Source organism: Ursus arctos, unplaced genomic scaffold, assembly GCF_023065955.2.
Source record: "Ursus arctos isolate Adak ecotype North America unplaced genomic scaffold, UrsArc2.0 scaffold_20, whole genome shotgun sequence".
Taxonomy (NCBI): domain Eukaryota; kingdom Metazoa; phylum Chordata; class Mammalia; order Carnivora; family Ursidae; genus Ursus; species Ursus arctos.
In genome coordinates, this window is record NW_026622875.1 from 15,103,825 (window position 1) to 15,126,541 (window position 22,717).

Here is a 22,717-nt window from a genome sequence, read left to right on the forward strand (position 1 = left end):
CATAACAGACTGATGAGTAAAAAATGTCAATACAAAATTATATTCAGAGCAGGATCAATTTTGTAAAATCTACGCAGGTATATGCACATATAGAAATGCTTTTGGAAGAGCAATGAAATTTGAAACAGAGGTCAGCTCACTGGATGGAAGGACAAAGACTACTTTTTATTTTTTCACACCTGTATCTTCCAAATGTTCTATAATAAGCATGTACTACATATGAGCCAAAAATAAAATTTAACATTTAAGAAAACTAAAGCAATTGTTAATAACCTAATAATTTGTATCAATACTATTTGCCACACACTGAAAGACACAGAATAGTAGTATTTGAGTATTCAGAACTTTACCAGTATTTTGCTTTTAAATATTTAAACTATAAATACTACTTTTGATTCTACCGCCAGAAGAATCCCTGCTTTCCCTTTCTTCTGGATAAAGATGAGATGGTCGTATCCTGATTTTTTTTCTTCCTGTATCTTTTTTACTACAGCATCTTCTCAGACGCATAAGAGGATATGGAATGTGATCTACTCGTTTACAGTCAGCGTGATTATTTTATTCCAAATATCTACCAGGGAATGGCTAGGAGTATAAGGTTGGTCCCTTTCCTTCCTGCAAGTTTAATAGTCCTCTTTGTTTGAATCATTTCCTGACAACAAGAGAGCAAACATGATAATCTTCCACTTGTAGGATCTCCCACATGAAAGAAAACACAGATTATTTCTATATTCAACTTTTGGTTAATTTGGATAAGGGGCAGGGTAGGGAGGAGCCAGGCATGGGTAACCCAAACCGTGGTTAAAGGAAACTACTCAAAGCTTGGTAAAAATTGATTACCCATGAACTTTTACTCAGTTTTATCCATACCATCAAAAAGTTTAAAAATAAGAAACACCAGACAACACATACTTCACTGAATTTAAAATGCTCCAAAGGTTACTACTACTCTTTAAACTACTCTTGACGTTGTCTGCTTCTTAGCAGAGTGCTCCCTTTGTTTTCAGTAGTGGAAATGGACTCCTTTCCACACCCAACACATGCACATTGATTTCCTTCTGTCATCTACAGCCCTCTTTCTCAGCCGAGTCTGACGGGCTGGAATCCACAGACTGTCTCCTCCACCTACACAATCTAAGGAGTGGTGGTTGGCAAGGAAGTGGGGGAGGGGACCAGGACGATTATGACAAAAGGCAGGGCATTTACCAGTGACGGTGTCTTTCCAAATAGCAGCTTTTTGACATTAGATGATTTATAGGTTGTTTTTATTTTAAGTTTGGTACAAATATACTAATACAGTGATTGAGGACCAGAAACAGACACTCATATCAAATCTGTGTGGTGATGGTGGGATGCGGGGCAGAGAGGAATCACACAATTTTGGGAAAGTTCTCCAGGTAATTCTGAACCTCCTCTTCCTCTAGGTGAAAACAAATGAGGTTCTTTTTATTTCTTGGTGGTTATTTTTTACTTAATGACTCAACCCACCAATAATCTAGAAAAAGATATAATTAGGAAAACAATTCTTAAAAGTATAGGTTGACTACATTTCTATTCTTTAACAGCAAAGATTCCCAGAAGAATGTATTCTTTTTAAATACTTTAAAATGAATTTTAAAAGATCACTCAATTACACTTTTTCGAGCAGTGATTATAAATATGCTTTTAAGCTTTATCAGGTGAGATTTAACAGCACTAGCGACAATTGTGATTTTAAATATGTAATTAATACATGTATTCTGAGAGGGCAAGGCCCTGCCTGGCTTATCCAACGCCACAGAACACATTCATAGCACATGCTTGAGGAATATTTGTTGAATGAATGTGTTTGAGGCTAAGCCCTAAGAAGCCTCTGTCCCATAAGGGTACTAGAGATGTGAACCAACAAGAATTTTCTCTGGCAATTTTTTATGAATGTAAGTAACCCCATCCCTGGATTTACAACTCAGACCTGTCTAAAGGCTGAGTCTAAGCCATATGGGCTCTGGAGCTTCTCTTCCTGACCCCATCCCCAACGTGACATTTTGGTTTCTATAAGCAGTAACCACGCTTACGCCAGTTCCCAGTGTAAATCAGGGGTTGCAAACTCAAAGCCTAAAGAGGCCAAAACGGATGATAGAAATGAATGAAGGCAGCTGGGTATAAGGAAAATGGACACCAGACACTGTATCTGGACCAGGAAGACCCAGAGGGTGGCACACGGGACAACGTGAGCACTGACCACAGAGGGGAGCCACTAGTTCGTTCCAACTCTCAGGTCTCAGAGGCAGTGAAAGCTCAGGGTTACCAGTTCTGCCGAATTTTTCAAGAAAAAACTTGAAACTCAGAATTATTCATTTGAAATTTCAATTTGTATGTGTTGGCACTACACTGGGCAGACCAAACAAAGCAGAGTGGGGGTTATATGCAGTCCTGGGCCCACAGGACTACGTCAAATAAAATCACTTCCACATCTAGCCCAGCTTGGGCCACCAAGTCAAAGATGGACTTTATTTCTCGTTTGCGGTCAAAACACTGTCACAGTCAGAATTCTTGCAGGATGATTTACATTTTCTGATCATACTCTTTTTTTAACTCCTCCTCAGGAGCCAGATAAACTGGCTACTTTAACCTACTTTCTGTAAGACAGCAGTGGTGGGCTTGGGCTAGAGGCCTAACATATATGAATGAACACTAAACAAAAAATAAATTCCATCAGTAAAAACCGCTAAACGTTTGCCGTATTTCCATTTCACGAGTGTTTCCAAGCACACCCTGAAAATGAGGCATGACAGTCAGGTGACCTGGTGAACTCACTCTCTCTCTAGGCAACAAAACCAGCCTTCGGGAGCCGCCAGCCTTCCTCTCAGCAGTTTCAGGCGGAGGCGGGAATGTCCTCCAGAGCTCCTGAGTATGCCTAACTGTGGTTTTACCTCCCCCCCCACCCCGACCAAAAAAGTATACACTCTAGATTAACAGGACGCCTGAGGTTTTACCAAATTTAAATCTGATACTATATTGTAATATGCATATACATTAAAAAAGAGGCATTTTTATTTACCTGTAATTTTGAAAGGTCTTCTGTATAACTTTTATCCGCTAAGGAATCGGATGATATTAAGACATTAACCCAAGGATAGATTAAGCCATAATGACTACAGGCATTAATCTAAAATGTAAAAGAAATTTATCATAAACAAAATACAACAAAACAAGAGTCTCTTCATCCATTCCACAAAGAACAAGCAATTGCTAATCTTCTGCCATGTCACAGAGTTAGTATACACTTGCCTGGGAATGGGAACAAACGTCTTTTAGAATATATGCCCCTGGAGAAGTCTCAGCCTTGCTGCCTCTCCCTGAATGAAACTGTATCAAAACTGGAAAGCAAATGCACTAAATATTTCTCTATTTTTAAATTTTTTATTTATTTTTTAAGATTTTATTTATTTGAGAGAGAGAGAGAGAGAGAGACAGCATGTGCACAAAGGGGGTGGGCACAGAGGGAGAGGGACAAGCCAACTCCAGACTCCCTGCTGAGCACATAGCCCAACAGGGGGCTCCATCCCAGGACCCTGAGATCATACCCTGAGCCAAAGTCAGATGTTTAACCGACTGAGCCACCCAAGTGCCCCGATGGTTCCTTCTATTTTAAATTTCAAAATACGGCAAAGAAACACTTTCTAGCAAAAAAAGCAATACTGCTTTTCGGGTAATTTTACTCAGAAAAAGTTAATAGTAATATTAGAACTTGTATTGCTACTATTTTCCTTGTTAGGCAAAATCTCTTCTGTAAGTTCTCAAGACAATTCCCCTAAAGCCCCCTTAGTCAAGAAGTCAGTAACTTTTCCAGTAAACACACATTAGGCGTGGCATCCATGAGAGGCAAAAAGAGCGAGAGGGAGACGGGGACAGAAAGTGGTAAAGCAGAGTTGTTAGGACTCCTGCAAGGGCTACAGAAGAGCTCTTATGTGTGCAGCTGACAGGAAATGAGTCCAGTAAGGAAGTCTCCCTCCCACAAGCCTTCTGCAGTTCCTCTTCCACCAGGGAGGTCTGCAAATGGGTCTTTTCTTGTGTTCTACTTTGTAACTAACCCCCGAGGGAGTACAGACATGTTTTGGGGAAAGCCCCTCCCCTATGCTTTGTCCACAGAGGTACCACTGCAAGTACGTAATGTAAGAGCAGCAGGACACATTCTTTACAAAACAAAATTACTCAAAATGCAAGGAACTTTACTCATGGACAAGATTTAAGTATATTTTTAATTCCTGCTTATAAGATACCTGGTAATATAAATTAGGTTTGATTCTAAGCCATTAAAAATCACAAGGTACATTACTGCAGTGTGTAGTGTATAAGTTTAATTTAACGTATTATTCTATTCTCTCACCAGATCCTCTGATGTTCGCAATGGTATGGTGTCAGGGGGCTGCCTCTTGGATAATCTCCAGATGTACTGCGATGTGAGCTTGAAAAAGAGTTCCTGGAGAACCACATCTGGGAGACCTGCTATGAGCTGAGCTTCCCAAAGGTCTACCAAGAGCTGAGGAATGGTATCTTCGTCCTTACCACAAAGCACCTTGAAAACAGTGAAACAAGCCCCCGTATCCCAGATCAATATAGTACCAATCAAGTTACAGCTAGTCTGATCAGCACTCCATCATATGGGCCATGCATTTAAACATGTATCATTAGCATTCGTGCCATAGCGAAGTAGATTGAGACATCTGAACAGAAAACAGATTCTAGGTCGCATGAATGGAATTTTTCTAGATACAGTCTTTTAATGTGTCCTTTTATAAATTTGGTATGTGTAAGTCTTTTTTTCAATAAACAAATGCAAACTCAGTCTCTTATTCTGCTTCCTGTCCCCCACCAATTTTATCAGCCTATCCAGAACCACTGCATTTTGAAAGTGACAAACCTTAAAGAAGGAATCTGCTTCTTCGATTCCAATTTTGTTGTTCTTCTGTAAGCCCAGAACTGAAGCCACGAGCAGTCCGGGCTGAGTGTCCTTCAAGTGTGCTGCAAGCTCAGTGGGGACAATGTGTCCCTTTCTCTGTTGAATCAACAGCCGAGGTTCCAGAATGAAGCCGCATACCAACTTCATCTTCAGATACACAAGAAATTTGGATCAAAATGTACGTTGCTTTCATCTTGAACATACATGCCAGTGCATTCAAGGTTCATGATTAAGCTGTTAATACTTCAATCTCAATTTTTTCTTTAACCACAAAGCTCTCACTCTAAGAAGGACATCATTGTTAATTGCCTTTGAAGAAGTTAATATTTAATTAAGCATCAGGATATCTTATTTTTGTAGAGATCTTTATATTTAAGTCTACTTGTTTGAAAATAATATACCTTAAGAATATAAAAGGAATATACCTTAAGAAAATTCATCTTTCTAAAATTGTACTCTTCAAAGCAGAGGGCACCTCAGTGTTGACTTGCTCTCTTCATCATAACAACACATGTCATTTGTACAACGATATAGCACTTCTGCTCTCTTGTTTTAGAAACTAAAGTCATACTGTGGGCATTTGACCACAGGTAACAAAACAACAGCATAGGAGCACAGGATCGGAAGCCATATTGCCTGCTCCAAACCCTGGCTCGAACACTCACCAGCTATGTGATCTTGGACAACTCATTGATTCTCTCTTTGTCTTAGTTCCCTCATCTTTATAATAGGTATAGTAGTAGTATCTAACTTACAGCATTGTCGCAAGAATTAAATATAAGACAGCATATGCAAGGGGCTTACAATAGACCTGGGATGTAATAAGTGCTCAATTAACATTACCTTTTAATTTCCTCCTCTAATGATTAACATCTTCGGCTCATGACCCTAAATGGGCTCTCTTTGAAGGAAAAGCTACCTTTTCTTTGCTATATCACTCAAATACCAATCTTCCACAATGTAATTTGTGATTTTCTCAAGTGCAGGCCATTTCTTCAACTACTAGACTCCTAAGGCTCCTGGTTAGCATCCCACTTGCTGTACTTGAATACACAGCACTCCGTTCTGTTTCCGTGGACATACCATATCCCTCATGCTAGATTAGACTGTCAGCACAGGGCAGAGCCTGTACATTCTTTAGTTCCGAGTACTGTGCTCTGAAAGTAGCTGACACAAAGAGATCTTTGGATACCCATTGCTACCAGTGATTATTCTTATTTCTTTTTCATTTACCAGATCCAAAGCCCAAGCACTCCCACTTTGGGTCAAATCTTTTCTAAGATTAAGTCTATTTTCCTTTATGACTACGAAGAAATGAACTAGACAGCAGCCAGAAGACAACTAAACGCCTTAGGACTACCCGGTCCCATTTCAACCTACTATTAAAACCAAGCAGGGCACTGTACCTCTGGATGCTTTTTCATTTCATTTCTGTGCATGTCAAGATCTCCCATTTTCAGAGCCATTGCTGCTTTGGTCAATGTCACCAAGATCGATGAAAACCCAGAAGGATCCAGCTTGCTTAGATAGCTCATGGCAGTTAAAGGGTTAATATTCTTCATAGAAGGACTACAGAGAATATGGGGCAGCTGCTTTGGCTCAGCCACATGGAACATATGAACCACTTTTGCTGCTAATTCCTTTTGTGAACGTGAATAAGAAATAAAAGGTCAGTTAACCAACAGAAAGCAACAAAATCAGCAAAAAAGAAAAAAAGAGATACAAAACCAAGATACAAACTTCCAAACGACAAAATTATAAGTATTACATTCGGATTAAAAAAGACCGAGTTCATGGTGATAATGTGGGAGACCTGAGATGACCTGAAGTGATCTCTTTGCTGAGTTATAATGAAGAAAAAGCAGTGAAAATATGTACCGAGGTGTGGCTAGCATTTCTAATTTTAACAAGAGTTCAAAAGAAGAAAATAAATATTTGATTGAATTACACTTAAAAGTACACTTAAAAATTACAGCTTAGTACAAAATATACTTAATGAGGTAATTTATACGAAAAAATTCATTTCTCTCAAAACCTTAAAACATTTGGTCTCACAATGTTCAGCTTTGCATATCTGCACTCAATTCTTTTTAAAAATACATGAGGGGCTAAAAATAAGCCTTAACAATGTCTTAAGGTCACTGGGCCAGGATTTCATAAGTGAAGCTTTAGACACTTGGAATTTGGGAGAACTAGGACTGTGCAAAGGGCTGCAGATGAGAAGGGGGGCAAGGTCCTGGGGGGTGTGTCGTTCGTCTAAAGATACGCTCCTGTTACATTGGGCAGGTCACTCAACCACAATGGACCACATTCCCCCATCTATATAATGAGAAAGGAGGAGAAGGTGATTATAATTTTTTCCAAGCTATAATTCTAGGATTATTAATGAAGAAAAGGACACATTCATTACCTTTTTAGGAAAAGAAGAAAATAATACCAAAGAAAAATATTTGGAACCTGACTTGTAAACAGTATCACATAAAATAAATTGCTAAAATGAAAAGTTAGGAAGGTCAAATATAAGTAAATAGAAAACTATATTCACTTCACTTAATTCTTCATCCAGATTTTCATAAAGGGAATGATTAATGTAAAAGATTAACCCCCTCTCATATTTCTGCGATCCAGCCTCTAGTACCCAGTCCGCTCGGGTTAGAACTTCGGCCATAGATAAACCAGACATCTTATAGTATGGCAAGGCAAGGTGGGAATGCTGGGTGTCAAGCCTAAAGGGAAGGAAGTAAAAAAAAAAAAAAAAAAAAAACCCTCAAATTTGTCATTTTTAAGCCCGGATATCTAACACATTTGATAATAAAACAGATAATGCTTTCTGGATGACATAAATCTCAAAATACTCTTCTACAACCATTAGTTGAAACAAGTTCCTAAGTTTGATTCTGTAAAGTCCTTCTCATTCATACAGTTTCTTTTTGCCTGCTCATAATCAAAACAGAAAAATAATTCATTAAGTGAATTTTAGGATTTATAATTCTGTGGCTCTAAAATAATGGTGTTGATGGGCATGAAAAATCTGTTGTATTGATTTATAATCATTCCTATGGGTCAAGCAAGCCTTTGAAATGATCATATACCAAAAAATCTATAGAGATCGTTCTCAAAAATAAAACCCACTATTCATCCCAGGCCTTTTCTGAAATCATAAAAGCACTGACTACTAAGATTAAAGTCACAGACCATCCAAACAGTATCTCTCTCTTCAGGCTCACAGGCAAAAAACTAGGGGCGCCTGGGTGGCTCAGTCAGCTAAGCCTCTGCTTTCGGCTCAGGTCATGATCCCGGAGTCCTGGGATCGAGCCTGGCGTCTGGCTCCCCACTAGGTGGAGAGCCTGCTTCTCCCTCTGTCCCTCACCCCTCATACCGCTCATTGTTCTCTCTCTCGCTCTCTCTCTCGAATAAATAAATGAAATCTTTAAAAAAAACACAAACAAAACAAAACAAAAAAACAGGCAAGAAACTAGTAATAATGGCTGTCTCTGAGATTTTCATGGTCATGAGCAGGCCCAGAAGACCTGAAAGAAATTTCATTCCTAAATTAAGTGGAGGGAGACTCCTGAACTGGAGATTCATGGTTCGTCTAAAAAACTGTAACTCCTTGCAGGCAGGAAACAGTCATGTTCATCTCTGTGACTCTAAGCTTAGCACGGTCCCTGGCACACAGTATGTGCTCAACAAATGCTTATGGAATCAATGAATAAATGGGCCACCTCCCGTCATGCGTTCCCCCATTCATCAGCTAGCTACCAGAGATGGAAAGCTAGTACCTACGCGCAAAGCTCGAGATGGCTTCTCTAACAAGTTCCCAAGAAGCCTCACCAACCTGCTGTAGCAGTCTCCAAGGTGCCCACAGCTTTCTTTAAATGCTTCCAAAAGCTCTGCTTTTTCCCCGGGTTCCAGCTGATGGGCGTCCATCAAGGCAGCCCTCACTAGCAGATGAGCCTCGCTAAGCAGGTGGATGCAGCTCTGGGTTTTTGCTGTCTTGTAGGTATTACTGTAGTCTACCTGAAACAAAAAAGGCCAACGGCTAATGCTGCTGCAGAAAGACACCCAGAACTTTCCTGGTTCTTAAGAATATCTATATATTTTGTTAGTAATGTTCATGTTTAGACACATTGAATCCTAAAAACTAAAAATTGGTTATTTAGCATTCTGATACGGCCTCGCTGAGGTGTTCTTTTCCCCCACAATCCATGAGCCAGTTTAATACATACGTGATTAATACCTACAAGCATTCCCTTGTTAAACAGTGCTAATCACTAGACAAGGTAGAAATAACGTTGTGATACTAATAACACTGTTAACTTAGCAATAATTTGATCACGTGTCAATAAGGCTAACAAACATGGGAAACAGTTAACTTTTTTAAGTTCTGTGATTTACATCTTTCTTAAATTCAGACTGAGCATCCTTCCTTTATTGAAGTTTCGCTTGGCAAATTCAGTTTCTACCTGGTCTATTTCTGTCACCCACAGTGAGCTTATTAAAATTACCACTAGCTTATCTGAGTCAATCAGTATTTTCAGAGTCCAGCAAGCAGGTCAACTAGATGAAGTCTTAAGACTGGCAATTAAGCAAGATTAAAAGGACAGGGCAAAGCTGATACAATTATTGGCATTAAAATGCCAGGGACAAACCAGGCAAAACCTTGAACTGATGATCAAAATTAACATCATCAATGAGGGGCACAGGCATCACGTGCCTCCTGATGTAACTCCCCGAGAAGGACACAACGTTACTCACGCAATATTCTGGCTGAGAATGAACACACATAACCTGAATCTAAACAGGGAAAAAAAATAATAAAGAATTTAAAAAGGTGGAGGGGCAAAAATTTATTTTCAAAAATGTCCATGCCGGGTGTCTGGGTGGCTCAGTCAGTGAAGCATCTGCCTTCGGCTCAGGTCATGATCCCAGGGTCCTGGGATCGAGCCCCATATTGGGCTCCCTGCTCAGCTTCTCCCTCTGCCTGCCGCTTCCCTTGCTTGTGCTCTCTCTCTCTGTCACATAAATAAATAAAATCTTTTAAAAAATGTCTATGCCATAAAAAACAAAGGCTAAGAAATTACTCTGGATTAAAGGAGGCCAAAGAGACATGACAATTAAATGCACTACCTGATGTTAGACTGGTCCCTATACTGGAGAAGGAAGATACTAGTAGGTCATTACTGAATCAACCGACAACATTGGAATATGTGTCATGTTAAATATATTAGGCATTTGACGGTACTGCAGTGATGTAAACAAATACTCGGATTCCTAGGAAACATACAATGAAGTATTTAGGGGCATTCAGCTCTGATGCATGCAAATTACCTTCCAGTGGATCTCAGTGTGTCGGTTGGGGGGAGTGTGTGTGTGTGTGTGTGTGTGTGTGTGTGTGTGTTTAGAAAGTGCAGGAGTACAAAAAAGAGAGGGAAAGAGAACCAAAAGAGATAAAATGTTGACTATTGGTGAATCTGTATTGAGAATATACAGGGTTTTATTTCTACTATTCTTATCCTTGCAACTTTTCTGTAAGTTTGAAATTATTTCAGAATGAAGACTTAAAAAAAATTGTCAGTGATGAGTTGGCAGCTGTCACTCTTAAAAAAGGAAGGTGGGTGCCCCCCTCTGGGCCACTGCCCACAGGACAATGCTGCAGGTGCGCTGGGCCCTGAGACAATCTGCTAATATTTCAAAGACTGAGACGGGGATAAATGATCTAAGATTTCTTTCAGCTCCATTTCCTGGTACTCTTTGCTAGGGTTCGAAATAAAGGTCAAAGGCTGTTTATGTTTCGACGGGTTCATCAATGCTCGTTGGAGGGTGGGTATGAATAAGGAAGTCTTATTTTAGTGAAGTGAATTTCTACTGGCTCCTCAAATGTCAGGAGCTGCGAAAATGAGCAGGTGACGAAAGATACACGCTCTACTGTCAGACGGAACGTGAAAGCTGGTTGGCTGTGGCATTCTGAATGTGTGATGATTAGAATCAGTATCTGGTCATTACTTTGACCCTAAATTTCTACAAATAAGAATTAGAAGTCTGAAAGGAGTACCATTTCTTTGTACAGTTGCACTGGTGAGATCGTATCCACAATATACAAATTCCACCCAGCCTCAGCTACAGGAGGTGCTTTAAGCTTACCACTGGTTCCTTTTCTAGAACTAAAAGCAAAAGAAAAGACAAGAATCGCAAGATAAGACACAGTATTAATAAATGACAATCTTAAATGGTAAATGTTAGATACCTAAAAAGAACTATGCAATCATTTTCATTTAGTATTTTCTTCAATGACTCGCTGTACTAGTCAATTTTTATAGAACATGAGTTCTCAATGCTACATAGGCCTACGGCATTTAAAATTCAACAGCTTTCACGTACTGATAAACCAATTGCTTCCAATGTACTCCACAGGAATTCTTTAATGGGCAAAATGCTCAAAGACTAGGCAAGACCCCTCAAAAGGAAGACAGACTTGGCTGTCAGAGAGCCTGTGCCCACTACGTCTCCTGCACATGGCCTTCAGGAGACCAGCATGCCTTATGCCACCAATCTAACCAGAAGCTGCAACAGAACACTAGGCAAAACACTCAGGGCTGCTGGAAAAATGCAGAAGACACAAATACCCATGGGTCCGCTTCAAGTACTATCTTACCTCTTGCTTTCACTATTTGATGCATTTTCTTTAGTATACAATCTTTAAAATGTAGACCTCTGACCAAAGAAACTTTCAAATGAGAATTTTTTTTTAAAATCATTTAAAAATGAAATTTTAAAAATGTCTAATGACAAAAATGTCAATAATTTGCAAGATTGCCAATTGTTCTTCCTCTTGCCAGAAAGCTTTTAGAATCAGTCAGTCCCAGATCATTCTGTGCACACTCAGAGTGACCGGTTACCCAAATAAACCTCTGATTATTCCTGTTGGTGGGACAAAGCACAGGCACACAAAAAAATTTGAAAAAGCAAACCTTATGTTAAAACTAAAAACCGATGTTTGACTAGAAATACAGCTCTTCCTTGACTTACGATGAGGCTACATCCCAATAAACCCACGAAAAATTGAAAATAGCATAAATCAAATCCACCTAACCTCCCAAACATCATAGCTTAGCCTAGCCTACCTTAAACTGGCTCAGAACACTTACATTAGCAATCATCTAACACAAAGCCTATTTTATAATAAAGTGTTGACTATCTTATGTGATTTATTGAATACTGTACACAGCGAAAAACAGAACTGCTGTATGGGTACAGGATGGATGTAAGTGTATTGGTTGTTCGCCTGTGACCACGCGGCTGCCTGGGAGCTGCCACCGCGGGGCATCACCAAGAATATCATACCACATGTTGCCAGCCGGGGAAAGATCCGAACTCCAAACCCGAAGCACAGTTTCTAGTGAACGGGCATTGCCTTCCATACCATCGTAAAGTGAAAGCTTGTAAGTCAAACTAAGTATGGGACCATCTGTACACTATCTGCTTCTCTTCCCCCAGAAGGATTTCTTTCCTGATTAAATTATTCATGGGCGAACATACAAATCATTATCATCATCATCTAATTCCTACTACTAAGGTCACAGAACAGAAAATGTTGAACAGAAGCATAACTAGTCTAGAACTAAGCGTTCTGGTCCAAACAATGTAAAAGCAGAAAATCCAAGAGTCAACCAGAGATTAGTCTTATCAAAATGCAATTTTATTTTAAGGAAGATCAGCACATATCTATACATCGTGAATGGGCTTTAAGTAAGAAATGCATTATTAATTTCTTTTGAATCGAGATTCCAGAAAATAATACTTGGATAAAAATGTAACCACTGAAAGGTCAAAGAAAAAAACTAGTGAAGAGCCTTGTGGTTTGGATTAGCACTAGAGGCTCTGTCTTTCCTATTAATTATACTGAAGAACATGTCCTTTAACTTATCTAAAATACCACAGATTTTTATTGGAACTACTTTATAATTCATTCTCTTCTAAAGGATATTATGGAGATCACTAGAATCTTCTTTTCCTTCCCCAGGGGGAAAAAAAAAAACATAGACAAACCATCTTATCATTCAAAGTTCTGATTTTTAAAAAGATAAACTAGGACATACACACAAAATATATCAGTAACAACTCATTCCAGAAACATTGGCATGAATGTGTAGAAGTGTGGAGATGCTTACAGAAGCCTCTTGGGTGAGTCTCTTCTCTCTGGAATGGCCTCTGGGTCTGCCTTGGTCAAAAGTATGAGGTGGTTTTTAAAGTGACAGACGGCTTTCAAGCCTATGAAAAGCTGTATTCTTAGAGCACAGACATCCATACTGACAGGTGGGCAAGCCTAGTAGAGGAAAAATCACAAATTTCACCAAGGAACAAAGGTACATGAACTTTAATCTTCAAAAATCAGTCTGTTTATTTGATAAAATCCTGCTCCCTCCTCCACACCCCCCTCCAAAAACCCGATCTGAATTCCTAATCTTATCAAAGGAGGAGGTTATCCTGTTTGAAGTTCTGTAACCCGGTACCTATTACACATGTGCCCGCCGAAGAGCCACTCGGTATCTGCTGACTGAGTAGATGCAGACGGCAGGCGCTCTTGAGCCCATCGCGGCTGTGGGAACTCCTGTGTGGCTTACAGAGTGGCTCTCCGAGCACGGCTGTGGGCTGGTAACCTGCACCTACAGAAATCCCCACTGACGGTGAGCTGGTTCAGGGATATGCCCCAAAGTGGTTTCTAGGAAAAATCAGACACTATAAATGGTCATTCTATTGCACAGAGAGAACTTACATGGTTTCTTGGTGGATGGACGTGTAGAAGAGAAATGCTTGCATGTTCAGATGGCCCCTGACTGTTAGCTCCTTAGGTGGGAACATTGCCTGGAATGGATGACCAGCTGGGTGTGTCAGGTAAATGGGAGGAAACCCTGGATGAGCAGCCAGGCTCCTGTCCCTGTAAGGGGGCACTAATTTAAGGACAGTGGATAAGATAATGGAAGAGCTGTTTCTGGGAGCTCGCAAAATGATGCTGCCAGGCCTGTGCCCTCTCTTCCATTAACACTAGTTTGGTTCTGCGGTCATCTTCATTGCCTTCTGTACAAAGCGATTGGGGCAATGCAGTCATCTATTTTTTCATTTCTAAAAATAGATAAGATGGCCTTAGCTACTGCTGAGGGGCCAGAATCTCAGAGGAGAGGGACGTAAGATGTACACTTTGGACCAAATTCTGAGGTTGTGAAATCTTTCTCAGACGCCATAGCTCCCAAAGTCTGAGTCGGCAAGAGGGTTAAACGTGTGCTGGTTCTGGTGGTATCTAGCATTTCAGAATGGTAGAGTCGCAGGAGAGAGGGAACCATGAGGTGTGACCTTCCCTCTGCCACCTTCAGGAGGACTGGTCTCAAGGGCAGCATTCCCCACCAGCTAGCTGCCCATCTCTCTTCTTATCTCCCTTCTTCTCTTCCTTGTTCCTTCCCCCTGGTTTTAGGAGACTCTGAGAAGACCTACAACGTGATTTAATTTCAAATGCAGATTGAACCTACCTCAATCTATTATGCACCCCTCACTCCAGCATCACCACCTGTATAAGCCTATGTCTTTCTGAGGTTTGAAAAACAGAAAACAAAAAAGCAAAGCAAGGTGTGAGGAGAAGAGAGGGACAAAGAATCTGTTGGCTTTCCATTTCAATAGGGAAATAATCTTTATTTCTAAAATATGCTCTTGAAAAGGCTATGTGTGTATCTTAAACATAGACAGAAAGGCATGGGGAAGCTGTGAGTTGGGTTTCCTAAGAGGCTGAAGGTAGGCAGAATGCCTGGTCAGCAACAGAAAGCTACAGGCAGGCCATTGCATGAAAGAGCTACTGAGAACTCAGATCGAGTAAAACAATGTCACATGTCACTATTTGGGTGACGATGATAGTGGAAGAGGACCTCAAACACCTTAAGCACAAAAGTGCTGGCTTGTTAACATAACGATCAGTAATGAACACTTACTTTTCCAGGAAAAGCTATCCCAGGTGCCAGATAGACATAAACTAACTTATAAAATATAGGCCATCATGGGATGCCTGGGTGGCTCCGTTGGTTAAGTGTCTGCCTTTGGCTCAGGCCATGATCCCAGGGTCCTGGGATCAAGCCCCGCTTCTCTCTCTCTCTCTCTCTGCTTCTGCCCCTGATCATGTGCTCTCTGCCACCAATATTTCCATTAAAAAAGAATAAAATTGTAGTATACTATAGTTGTAAAGTACTCTCTCTGAAGTTACACTCACATATTCTTTACCAAATTTTAAAAACTATGCACTACACCTAAATTCTGAGTGAAATGTTTTCAAAGTAATCTTAAAAATTGTCATCTAAACCATGAATCACAAAATGCTTACTATTTCATGTCCAAAAACTCTATTTGGATAAAGAAGATCTTAAGACCTTTAATGTTCACCAACTTAGACCCAAGAGCAAATTTGCAAGCATTCATGTATCCCTTTTTGATCCTAAGATTTTGTTGTCATCATAAACCAGTTCTGGGGCGCCTGAGTGGCTTAGTCGTTAAGCGTCTGCCTTCGGCTCAGGGCATGATCCCGGCGTTCTAGGATCGAGCCCCACGTCAGGCTCTCCCGCTGGGAGTCTGCTTCTTTCTCTCCCACGCCCCCTGCTTGTGTTCCCTCTCTCACTGGCTGTCTCTCTGTGTTAAATAAATAAATAAAATCTTTAAAAAATAAAAATAAAAAAATAAAATAAACCAGTTCTAACCTTCAGGGTGGTGTCCACATACGGGTCCTCCTCACGAGCTGCTGCCGCACTGCACCGCACTGTGAAACACTGTAGGTTGTTGCTAAGGAAGAGGAGAGACACCACTGAGCAAAGCAGAGGCCAATAACCACATGCTCATAGATGGGAGGATTTCACAGAGGCAAACAGAGCAATGGTGGGGAGGGAAGACTCAAATATTTGTTAAATGCTGATGATTAGTCTGCTTCTTAACAAAGAGAGCACCTCAGAATCCCCATGGAGTGTTTGTAAAAATATACAACTGGTCCCCACCTCACCCCTACCGAATCATAATCTCTAAGAGCTGAATCTAGACATGTATATTTCTACAAAGCTCCATGTGTGGCTCTGTTGTACACTCCTAGTTAAGAGCCATGGATCTGGGTCAATATCTCACTTTACAGACAAAATGATGTCCCTAGTATCTGCCCAAGGTACAAAGAGGTAACTATCAACGCCAAGATTAGAACACAAGTTTCCTGACTACTATCTCTATCCCACTCATCTCAGCATGTAATTGAGCCTAGATCAGGCTGGACAACACACTTAGATTATGCAAACACATATCCGATGGTAGAACTGAAAATTATAGGCTATCTGAAGGAATCTTGAGAATTATCTACTCCAGAAGCTTGTTTTAAAGATGAGGGCATGGAAGTCTTATGACTGGTCTAAGACATCTCAGGAGGATGGAGTCAAATTAGATCCCAGGTCGTCTTACTCCTCACACTCCTCTAGCTCTTTCCACAACCCCATGCTGCTTCTGCATTGTAAAATGACCTAGAGACCCCACATCAGTGCACAACGAATGCCTGGTGACTAGGAGAGAAGTCAACACTCCAGTACTGACGTTAAAAACAGTTAACTTAGAAATTGCTACAAAACCCATCTTGCGGTGGGTTCACAGCAATAATTTTTATTTTTTTCCACAGGAAAATTTTTAAAAAACAAAAAGTAGGAGAATTAAAAATGAACTATGTTGAAATAAGGCAAACCTAGCATTGATCTTATAATAGAAGAAATACTTCTTGGGGCACGTGGGTGGCTCAGTCAGTTAAGAATCTGCCTTCAGCTCAGGTCATGATCCCAGGACCCTAGGACTGAGGCCCCAGGTCAGGCTCTGTGCTCAGCAGGGAGTCTGCTTCTCCTTCTCCCTCTGCCCCTCCCCCCCATTGTGCATGTGAGCTCATGCTCTTTCTGTCTCTCTCAAATCAATCAATCAATAAATAAAATCTTTTTAAAAAGTAGAAGAAATACTTCGTTATAAGGAAGGCATTCTGACATTTTCATAGTTGGGAGACTTTGCACAGTGTAGGTAAGAGGTATCACTCGGCATTCTCCCTCTGTGTTGGGGGGCTTCTACTGCAGCCTCAGCCCATTGCCATCTCTGTCCATTTCCACAAAGTCCTAGGACATGACCTCTGGAGTCATGATAATCACTGGAACACTTGTACCACCACTTAGAAATCTAGAATAGAGAGTTAACACCAGGAAGTAAAACAAATAGAAGGGACTTTGAGATAGTGAAAAGCAAAAAAGCACCTGTGATGGAGCCAGAATGATAAGTGAGAGTAGCTATGACCATAAAGATAAATGACTGTTAGTTTCCAGAGATAAGAAGGCTGGTCCTCTGACTCACCTCCACCTACAGCAATCCAGCAGCTGGCTATCGCAGAAATACTAAGCAGCAGTATAAGAGAATAAAGTGAACTGAAATGTGTTGGCATGGAAAGTTGTCCAAGATACACTGCTAAGTGAAGCAGCAAGTTGCTGAACAGTGGACATCTTATGATCCACTTCCATAAAAAAAAAAAAATCATAGTAGTAAATGTATTGTTTTTTTAAAAAGTTTAGATGAATATACACCATTTTTTTTAAAATGTTATTTATTTATTTGAGAGAGAGAGAGCGCATGAGTGGGGGGAGGGGCAGAGGGAGAGGGAGAAGCAGACAGGGATCCCAATGTGGGGCTGGGATCCCAGGACCCTGGGATCATGACCTGAGCCAAAGGCAAACGCCTAACCTACTGAGGCAGCCAGGTGCCCTGAATACACATCAATTGTTGACATGGTTGACTCTGAGGAGTAGGATTATGGGGGGGCTTTCCCATTTATGTATTTCTATAAGGATGACATTTTACATGATTTTATATTGTTCTTAGATTCTTTAAAAAAATTTTTTTTTGCCTTTTTTTTTTAATGTACCACCCTTCAAGAAACTTTTCAAGACAAAATTATGGGTCACAATATTTCTAAAGTATGTATTTACTGGGTAAAATAATATGTAAAAGTAAGTTCAACAAATATAGAACTTTAAAAATATGGGTGGGGATCTTTATTAAGAATCTGAATTTACATATAACAGCTGCTATTCTAACGTCTAGTGCTTCTACAGTTAAATTAATGATGTAAGAGTGTATTTTGGTGCTGATATTAAGAAAAGCTTCAATAATTTCCTACCTGGAGACAGGCAAAACCCACACATTTTAAATCCTTTCAAATCCCCATAACTGTGTTTTCAGGACTCTGCATTCTAAACTAATTCGTGACTTATATTTAACAGAGAGGGGAAATAAATTTAGGGAATCAAATCACTAAATTCTCAGTGTCCTTTACATCTATGCAATCAGGTAGAGAAAAGATTAATAGTCTTTCACATCAATATTTTGGGACAGAAATAAATATTTTATTCTTTCTTTCTCCCTCTAGTTTTTCCTTGGTGTCTAGGATGCTATAGTTCCCTAGGTTCTTCTGCATTCTTGAAAATCCTTCTGTTCTTTCTCTCCCTTCCTGAACATGACCTTCACCAGAGTTTAGTTTTCCAACTACTTTTCTCTGCTACACACTCTTGAGGCCATACTCACTACTTCGACAGTCAGCTCTTTTTTGATGGTAATAAAACGTCTATGTTTTCTTTTCTTTTCTCATCTTCAGTTCTGTGTCCAAAAGCCTACTTAACATTTCCCCTTGATACTCCCTAAGCTCCTCAAACTCAAATGCCTAAACCAAACTTCTCTTTCCCCACACTTCACCAGCGTCTATTCTTTCATAAAAGCAGCCTCAACACTCTGGTGGGGTTTTTTGTGCCTCCTCCATTCCCACCATCCCAACAGACACCAAGTCTTGTCATTCTCTTGCCGAAGCCTCTCCCATCCATTCTTCCTCATCCTCTCGCTGCTACAGCCCCTCGTTATCTTCCCCCGAACCATTTCAATAGTGTACTTACCTGTGTTCAATCTATCCTGCATAACAGCCACCACTGATTTTCCTAAAGCAATGCTCTTATCACATCACTTTATTGATCAAAACCTTAAAAAAGTCCTTAATTTTCAAAGCCCTGAGCTCTCCCTCGAGCATGATTTGCACCACTTCTCTGCATTTCAGATTCTTCATGGTTGAAGAACGTCACTATGCACAACATGTTAGAAATCGAGACTAGCTACTTCCACAACGTTCACTTAGGAAACACACAACAGAAGTTCTCCTTACACCAGACAATGGGGAGGAGAGGGCAGCAACCACACTATGAGTGAGCGGCAGAATCTTCAGATGAGTTCTATGCCGTCTGAATATACTCTAGCACCTGCTGTAGCTTCTGATCCTACCATTCAGTTGAAAAAAATTAAAGATCACCATCCTATGCAATTAATTATTAGATGCTCCTACAAAACTAGTCATAGCCTTTTTTTATAGTCTTACCTGTATCTATAATGCCCTTCTCTTCTAATCTACACCTGTAGATTCTAACTAGCTTTTCTCACTTCAAGCACAAAAAGCTTTCCATATGACTCAGCCAGAAGAAATTTCTCTCCTCGCATTGCCTATTTTCACTTTCACAAAGTCTAAAGATATTTTTCACAAATCCCCTAGTATTTGTGCCCCATGTATGTGTCTCTGCCTTCTTTCATGCTGTTGCTTTAGAAAACAGATGGTGTAGTTTATTCACGGTTACTTGGCTAGAGGGCCCAATGCAGTGGCTTGCACATAATCTAAGCTCAAAAAACAGGAACTAGAACCAGAAGCATCCGTTACTGCTGAGATAAAAAGGAAATGAGATTAAAATCCTGCTCAGGAACGCAGGTTATATGCCAGCCTATCACGGTAAGGCGACTGAAAAGGCATCTGCCACCAATTATCCACATGACCTTGCCAATCCCAACCTCTGGGTTATTTTTTCCCCATTTGTACTAATCAGAGGGTAGTCTTTCTGGCTCCTTCACAGTTCTAAATTATGAAATAATTCAACTCATACAGAAAGGATAGGACAGCAGAGGAATAAATTAGGAAATCTAAAAAGAAATCCAGAGATGTCCTGACTTTTCATTAAAATTCCCTATGAAAATTTTTTCTCACAAAGACCCCTATCCAATCTAAGAAAATAAAACAAAGGCAAAACGAGAATCTAAATCTTTGACATTGAAAAGGTAGGTATAGGCCATCAAAAGGCAAATGCACATCATTAATTTACAATACCATATATTGGTTCACACAATTCTCATTTATTTTTTTAAAGATTTTATTTATTTATTTATTTATTTATTTATTTATTTATTTATTTGTCAGAGAGAGAGAGAGAAAGAGCAGGCAGGCAGAGGGAGAAGCAGACTCCCCGCTCAACGGGGAGCCAGAAGTGGGACTTGATCCCAGGACCCTGGGATCATGACCTGAGCCGAAGGCAGACGCTTAACAGACTGAGCCACCCAGGCACCCCCACACAATTCTCATTTAAAGACTTAGGAAGCACCCCAAGAATTTGCAGAAGAGTAAGTGACTCAAAGTCCAGCAGTAACATTGTAACATACCTTGCGATGACATGCAAAAATTGTGGTGTGAGCACCGCCTGCTGAGACTTCTCAGGATACTGGTAAACTGACATTAATTCAACAGATTTGACAACCATGTACAGATAGCCCACATGAGGTAATGAGAAAAAACAGAAGAGACTCAGCAACTCTTTTTTCTGAGACAAATTTTTTCTACCAGAAGTTAGGGAACCTGCATGAAAAAAATGGGGGGAAAACCCCATGAAACCAATAAATAAAGGAAATTGATATCTTAACTTGTCTAAGCAAAAATTCTCAGTGGATAACCAAAGATTTGTTTAGGAAAAGCTGCTCTTTATAGAAGAATGCCAGTAAGAAATGAAAAGGGAGCTGATATAATTAAAATATCACCATTCTGCAACCCCTAATAAGTTAACAGATCTAGGTAATAATCATCACCAGATACCATGTACCTTCCAACAGAAGTCAGCACTACTTGTGGTACCAAATCATCATCTTCATAATCATAACCACTATCATCATCTAATCAAGACTTAGTCTAGACCAGCATTGTTGATAAAAATATAACATGAGCCACATATGTAATTTAAAGTTTTCTAGTAATCACATTTTAAAAAGTAAACAGAAACAGGCAAAATTTTCATAGTGTATTGTATTAACCCAATATATCCCTATTACCATGTCAACCAACAGTTAACGAAAAAATTAATGAGATACTTTATATATATATTTCTGTACTAACTCTTCCAGATAATGATGTGAATTTCACACTTAACAGTGTATGTCAATTTAGATTAGTCACATTTCAAGTGCTGAACAGCAGCAGGTGGGTAACGGCCACCATAGTGAACAGTACAGCTTCAGACTGAACTACCAAATCACAGGGACATACAGGGAATATAGGAACATGTTAAATGACACTGTGGGGACTCAATTAGCAAAATTCAGATTATGGGAAATTCTACGGTATTAGCCCAGCTTCTTGCTACTGCAAAGAAAAGAGAGAGAAAGGGAACGGCCATTAGAGAGTTGACCCCCTAACATGGCTCTGGGCCCTCTCTGGTCTCCAGCATTGTCTCACGACCTTCTCTGCCTTGCTCTAGCTCTCAGTTCCTCACTTATTAGATTCTCCCTCTACCACAACACCTTTGCTGCTTCCTCTGCACCAACCATATTTCCAAATCAGCCCCAAATCACTCTTCAGATCCTCTTTCCTAGGAAGCCTTTCTTGACCCATAAATGAGGTTAATATCTTTGTTAGAAGCTCTCAAGGTAGGATTCTTTTCCCTCAGAGCACTCATTTCAGTGTGTAATTGTATACTCCTTGATAATAACAAAATGATTATTCAATTAATGTCTGCTTCCCCCCCCCCGAACACAATAAGCTCCATGAGTGCAAGTACTTTGCCTACTTTTGCTCATTATTGGTTCCCTAGTATTCAGCACAATACCCAACATAGTAGGCAGTCAATAAATGTTTACTAAAAGAAAGAAAAAAATAAGGGAGGTTTATAAACACGTTTAGTCAGAATAATATTTATATTGTCTCTAGGCAACATCTAAAGATGTTAGGCAGGCCAGGACTAAGTACAAAACCCAATGGCAAATTCTCAGTCTGGGCTGCCCATTACGTTCCGGGGGAGCATTTAAAAAGCTACTGATGTCCACATACCTTAGCCGACTAATCAAGTCAGAATCACCAGTATGTAGAGCCTGGGTATCAGTATTCTTTAAAGCATCCAAGGAAGCCCAATGTGCAACAAGGTTGAAAACCACCACTCTGAATGAATTTCCCATTCAGTCAACATTTTCCCACCTTGCTCACAAGGCCATCATAAGAAGCTTAGCCATATACCCAGCTAAAAAAACCCCAGCTAGGACAAGGTTCCAATTTCCCTTTTTGGGCCAAGTAACCATTTCAAAAAGGGAAATGCGTTTTGTCTGTCATGTTCTCTCCATGGCTCCTCCTAGCAGACACAACTTCCCTTTCTAGTGCTCATAAGAACACTCTTTAGCATTATTTGCTAAGGAACTTGTCCAGGGCCACAGGGAGACTCGGTAAGAGAACCTAACGTATTACCCACCTTGGTCTCTCCTGCCAGCCCAGAGCCTTTTTACCTCACTGCACTGCAGCACCGCCATACTTACCTGTTTGGTAAATGGGTAGCAACTGAAGTGAATGTAACTTGATGTCATCAGAAAAGACATAGGACGAAATATCAGGAGCAAAACGTCTGTGAG

The 22,717-nt window shown here is 40.2% G+C and overlaps 2 protein-coding genes across 3 annotated transcripts in view; one reads left to right on the forward strand and one right to left on the reverse strand.

Moving 5' to 3' along the window:
- CP (ceruloplasmin) overlaps positions 1–4,827 on the forward strand; it is a 58,576-nt gene extending 53,749 nt beyond the window's left edge. The window contains exons 19-20 of the mRNA XM_048216042.2: positions 494–598; positions 4,373–4,827. Coding sequence (XP_048071999.1) covers positions 494–597 — 104 coding nt within the window. The 3' untranslated portion in view covers position 598; positions 4,373–4,827. The remainder of the gene's footprint in view (positions 1–493; positions 599–4,372) is intronic.
- HPS3 (HPS3 biogenesis of lysosomal organelles complex 2 subunit 1) overlaps positions 1–22,717 on the reverse strand; it is a 37,795-nt gene that overhangs the window by 5,952 nt on the left and 9,126 nt on the right. For both annotated transcript variants that reach the window (XR_003315634.4, XM_026497255.4), the window contains exons 4-14: positions 22,625–22,710; positions 20,495–20,687; positions 15,676–15,757; positions 13,114–13,268; positions 10,998–11,106; positions 8,781–8,962; positions 7,488–7,668; positions 6,349–6,582; positions 4,904–5,089; positions 4,370–4,558; positions 3,041–3,148 (exon numbers count right to left, since the gene is read on the reverse strand). Coding sequence is in view for 1 of the 2 variants with exons in the window: in XM_026497255.4 (XP_026353040.2) it covers positions 3,041–3,148; positions 4,370–4,558; positions 4,904–5,089; positions 6,349–6,582; positions 7,488–7,668; positions 8,781–8,962; positions 10,998–11,106; positions 13,114–13,268; positions 15,676–15,757; positions 20,495–20,687; positions 22,625–22,710 (1,705 nt within the window). In the remaining variant the exon portion in view is untranslated. The remainder of the gene's footprint in view (positions 1–3,040; positions 3,149–4,369; positions 4,559–4,903; positions 5,090–6,348; positions 6,583–7,487; positions 7,669–8,780; positions 8,963–10,997; positions 11,107–13,113; positions 13,269–15,675; positions 15,758–20,494; positions 20,688–22,624; positions 22,711–22,717) is intronic.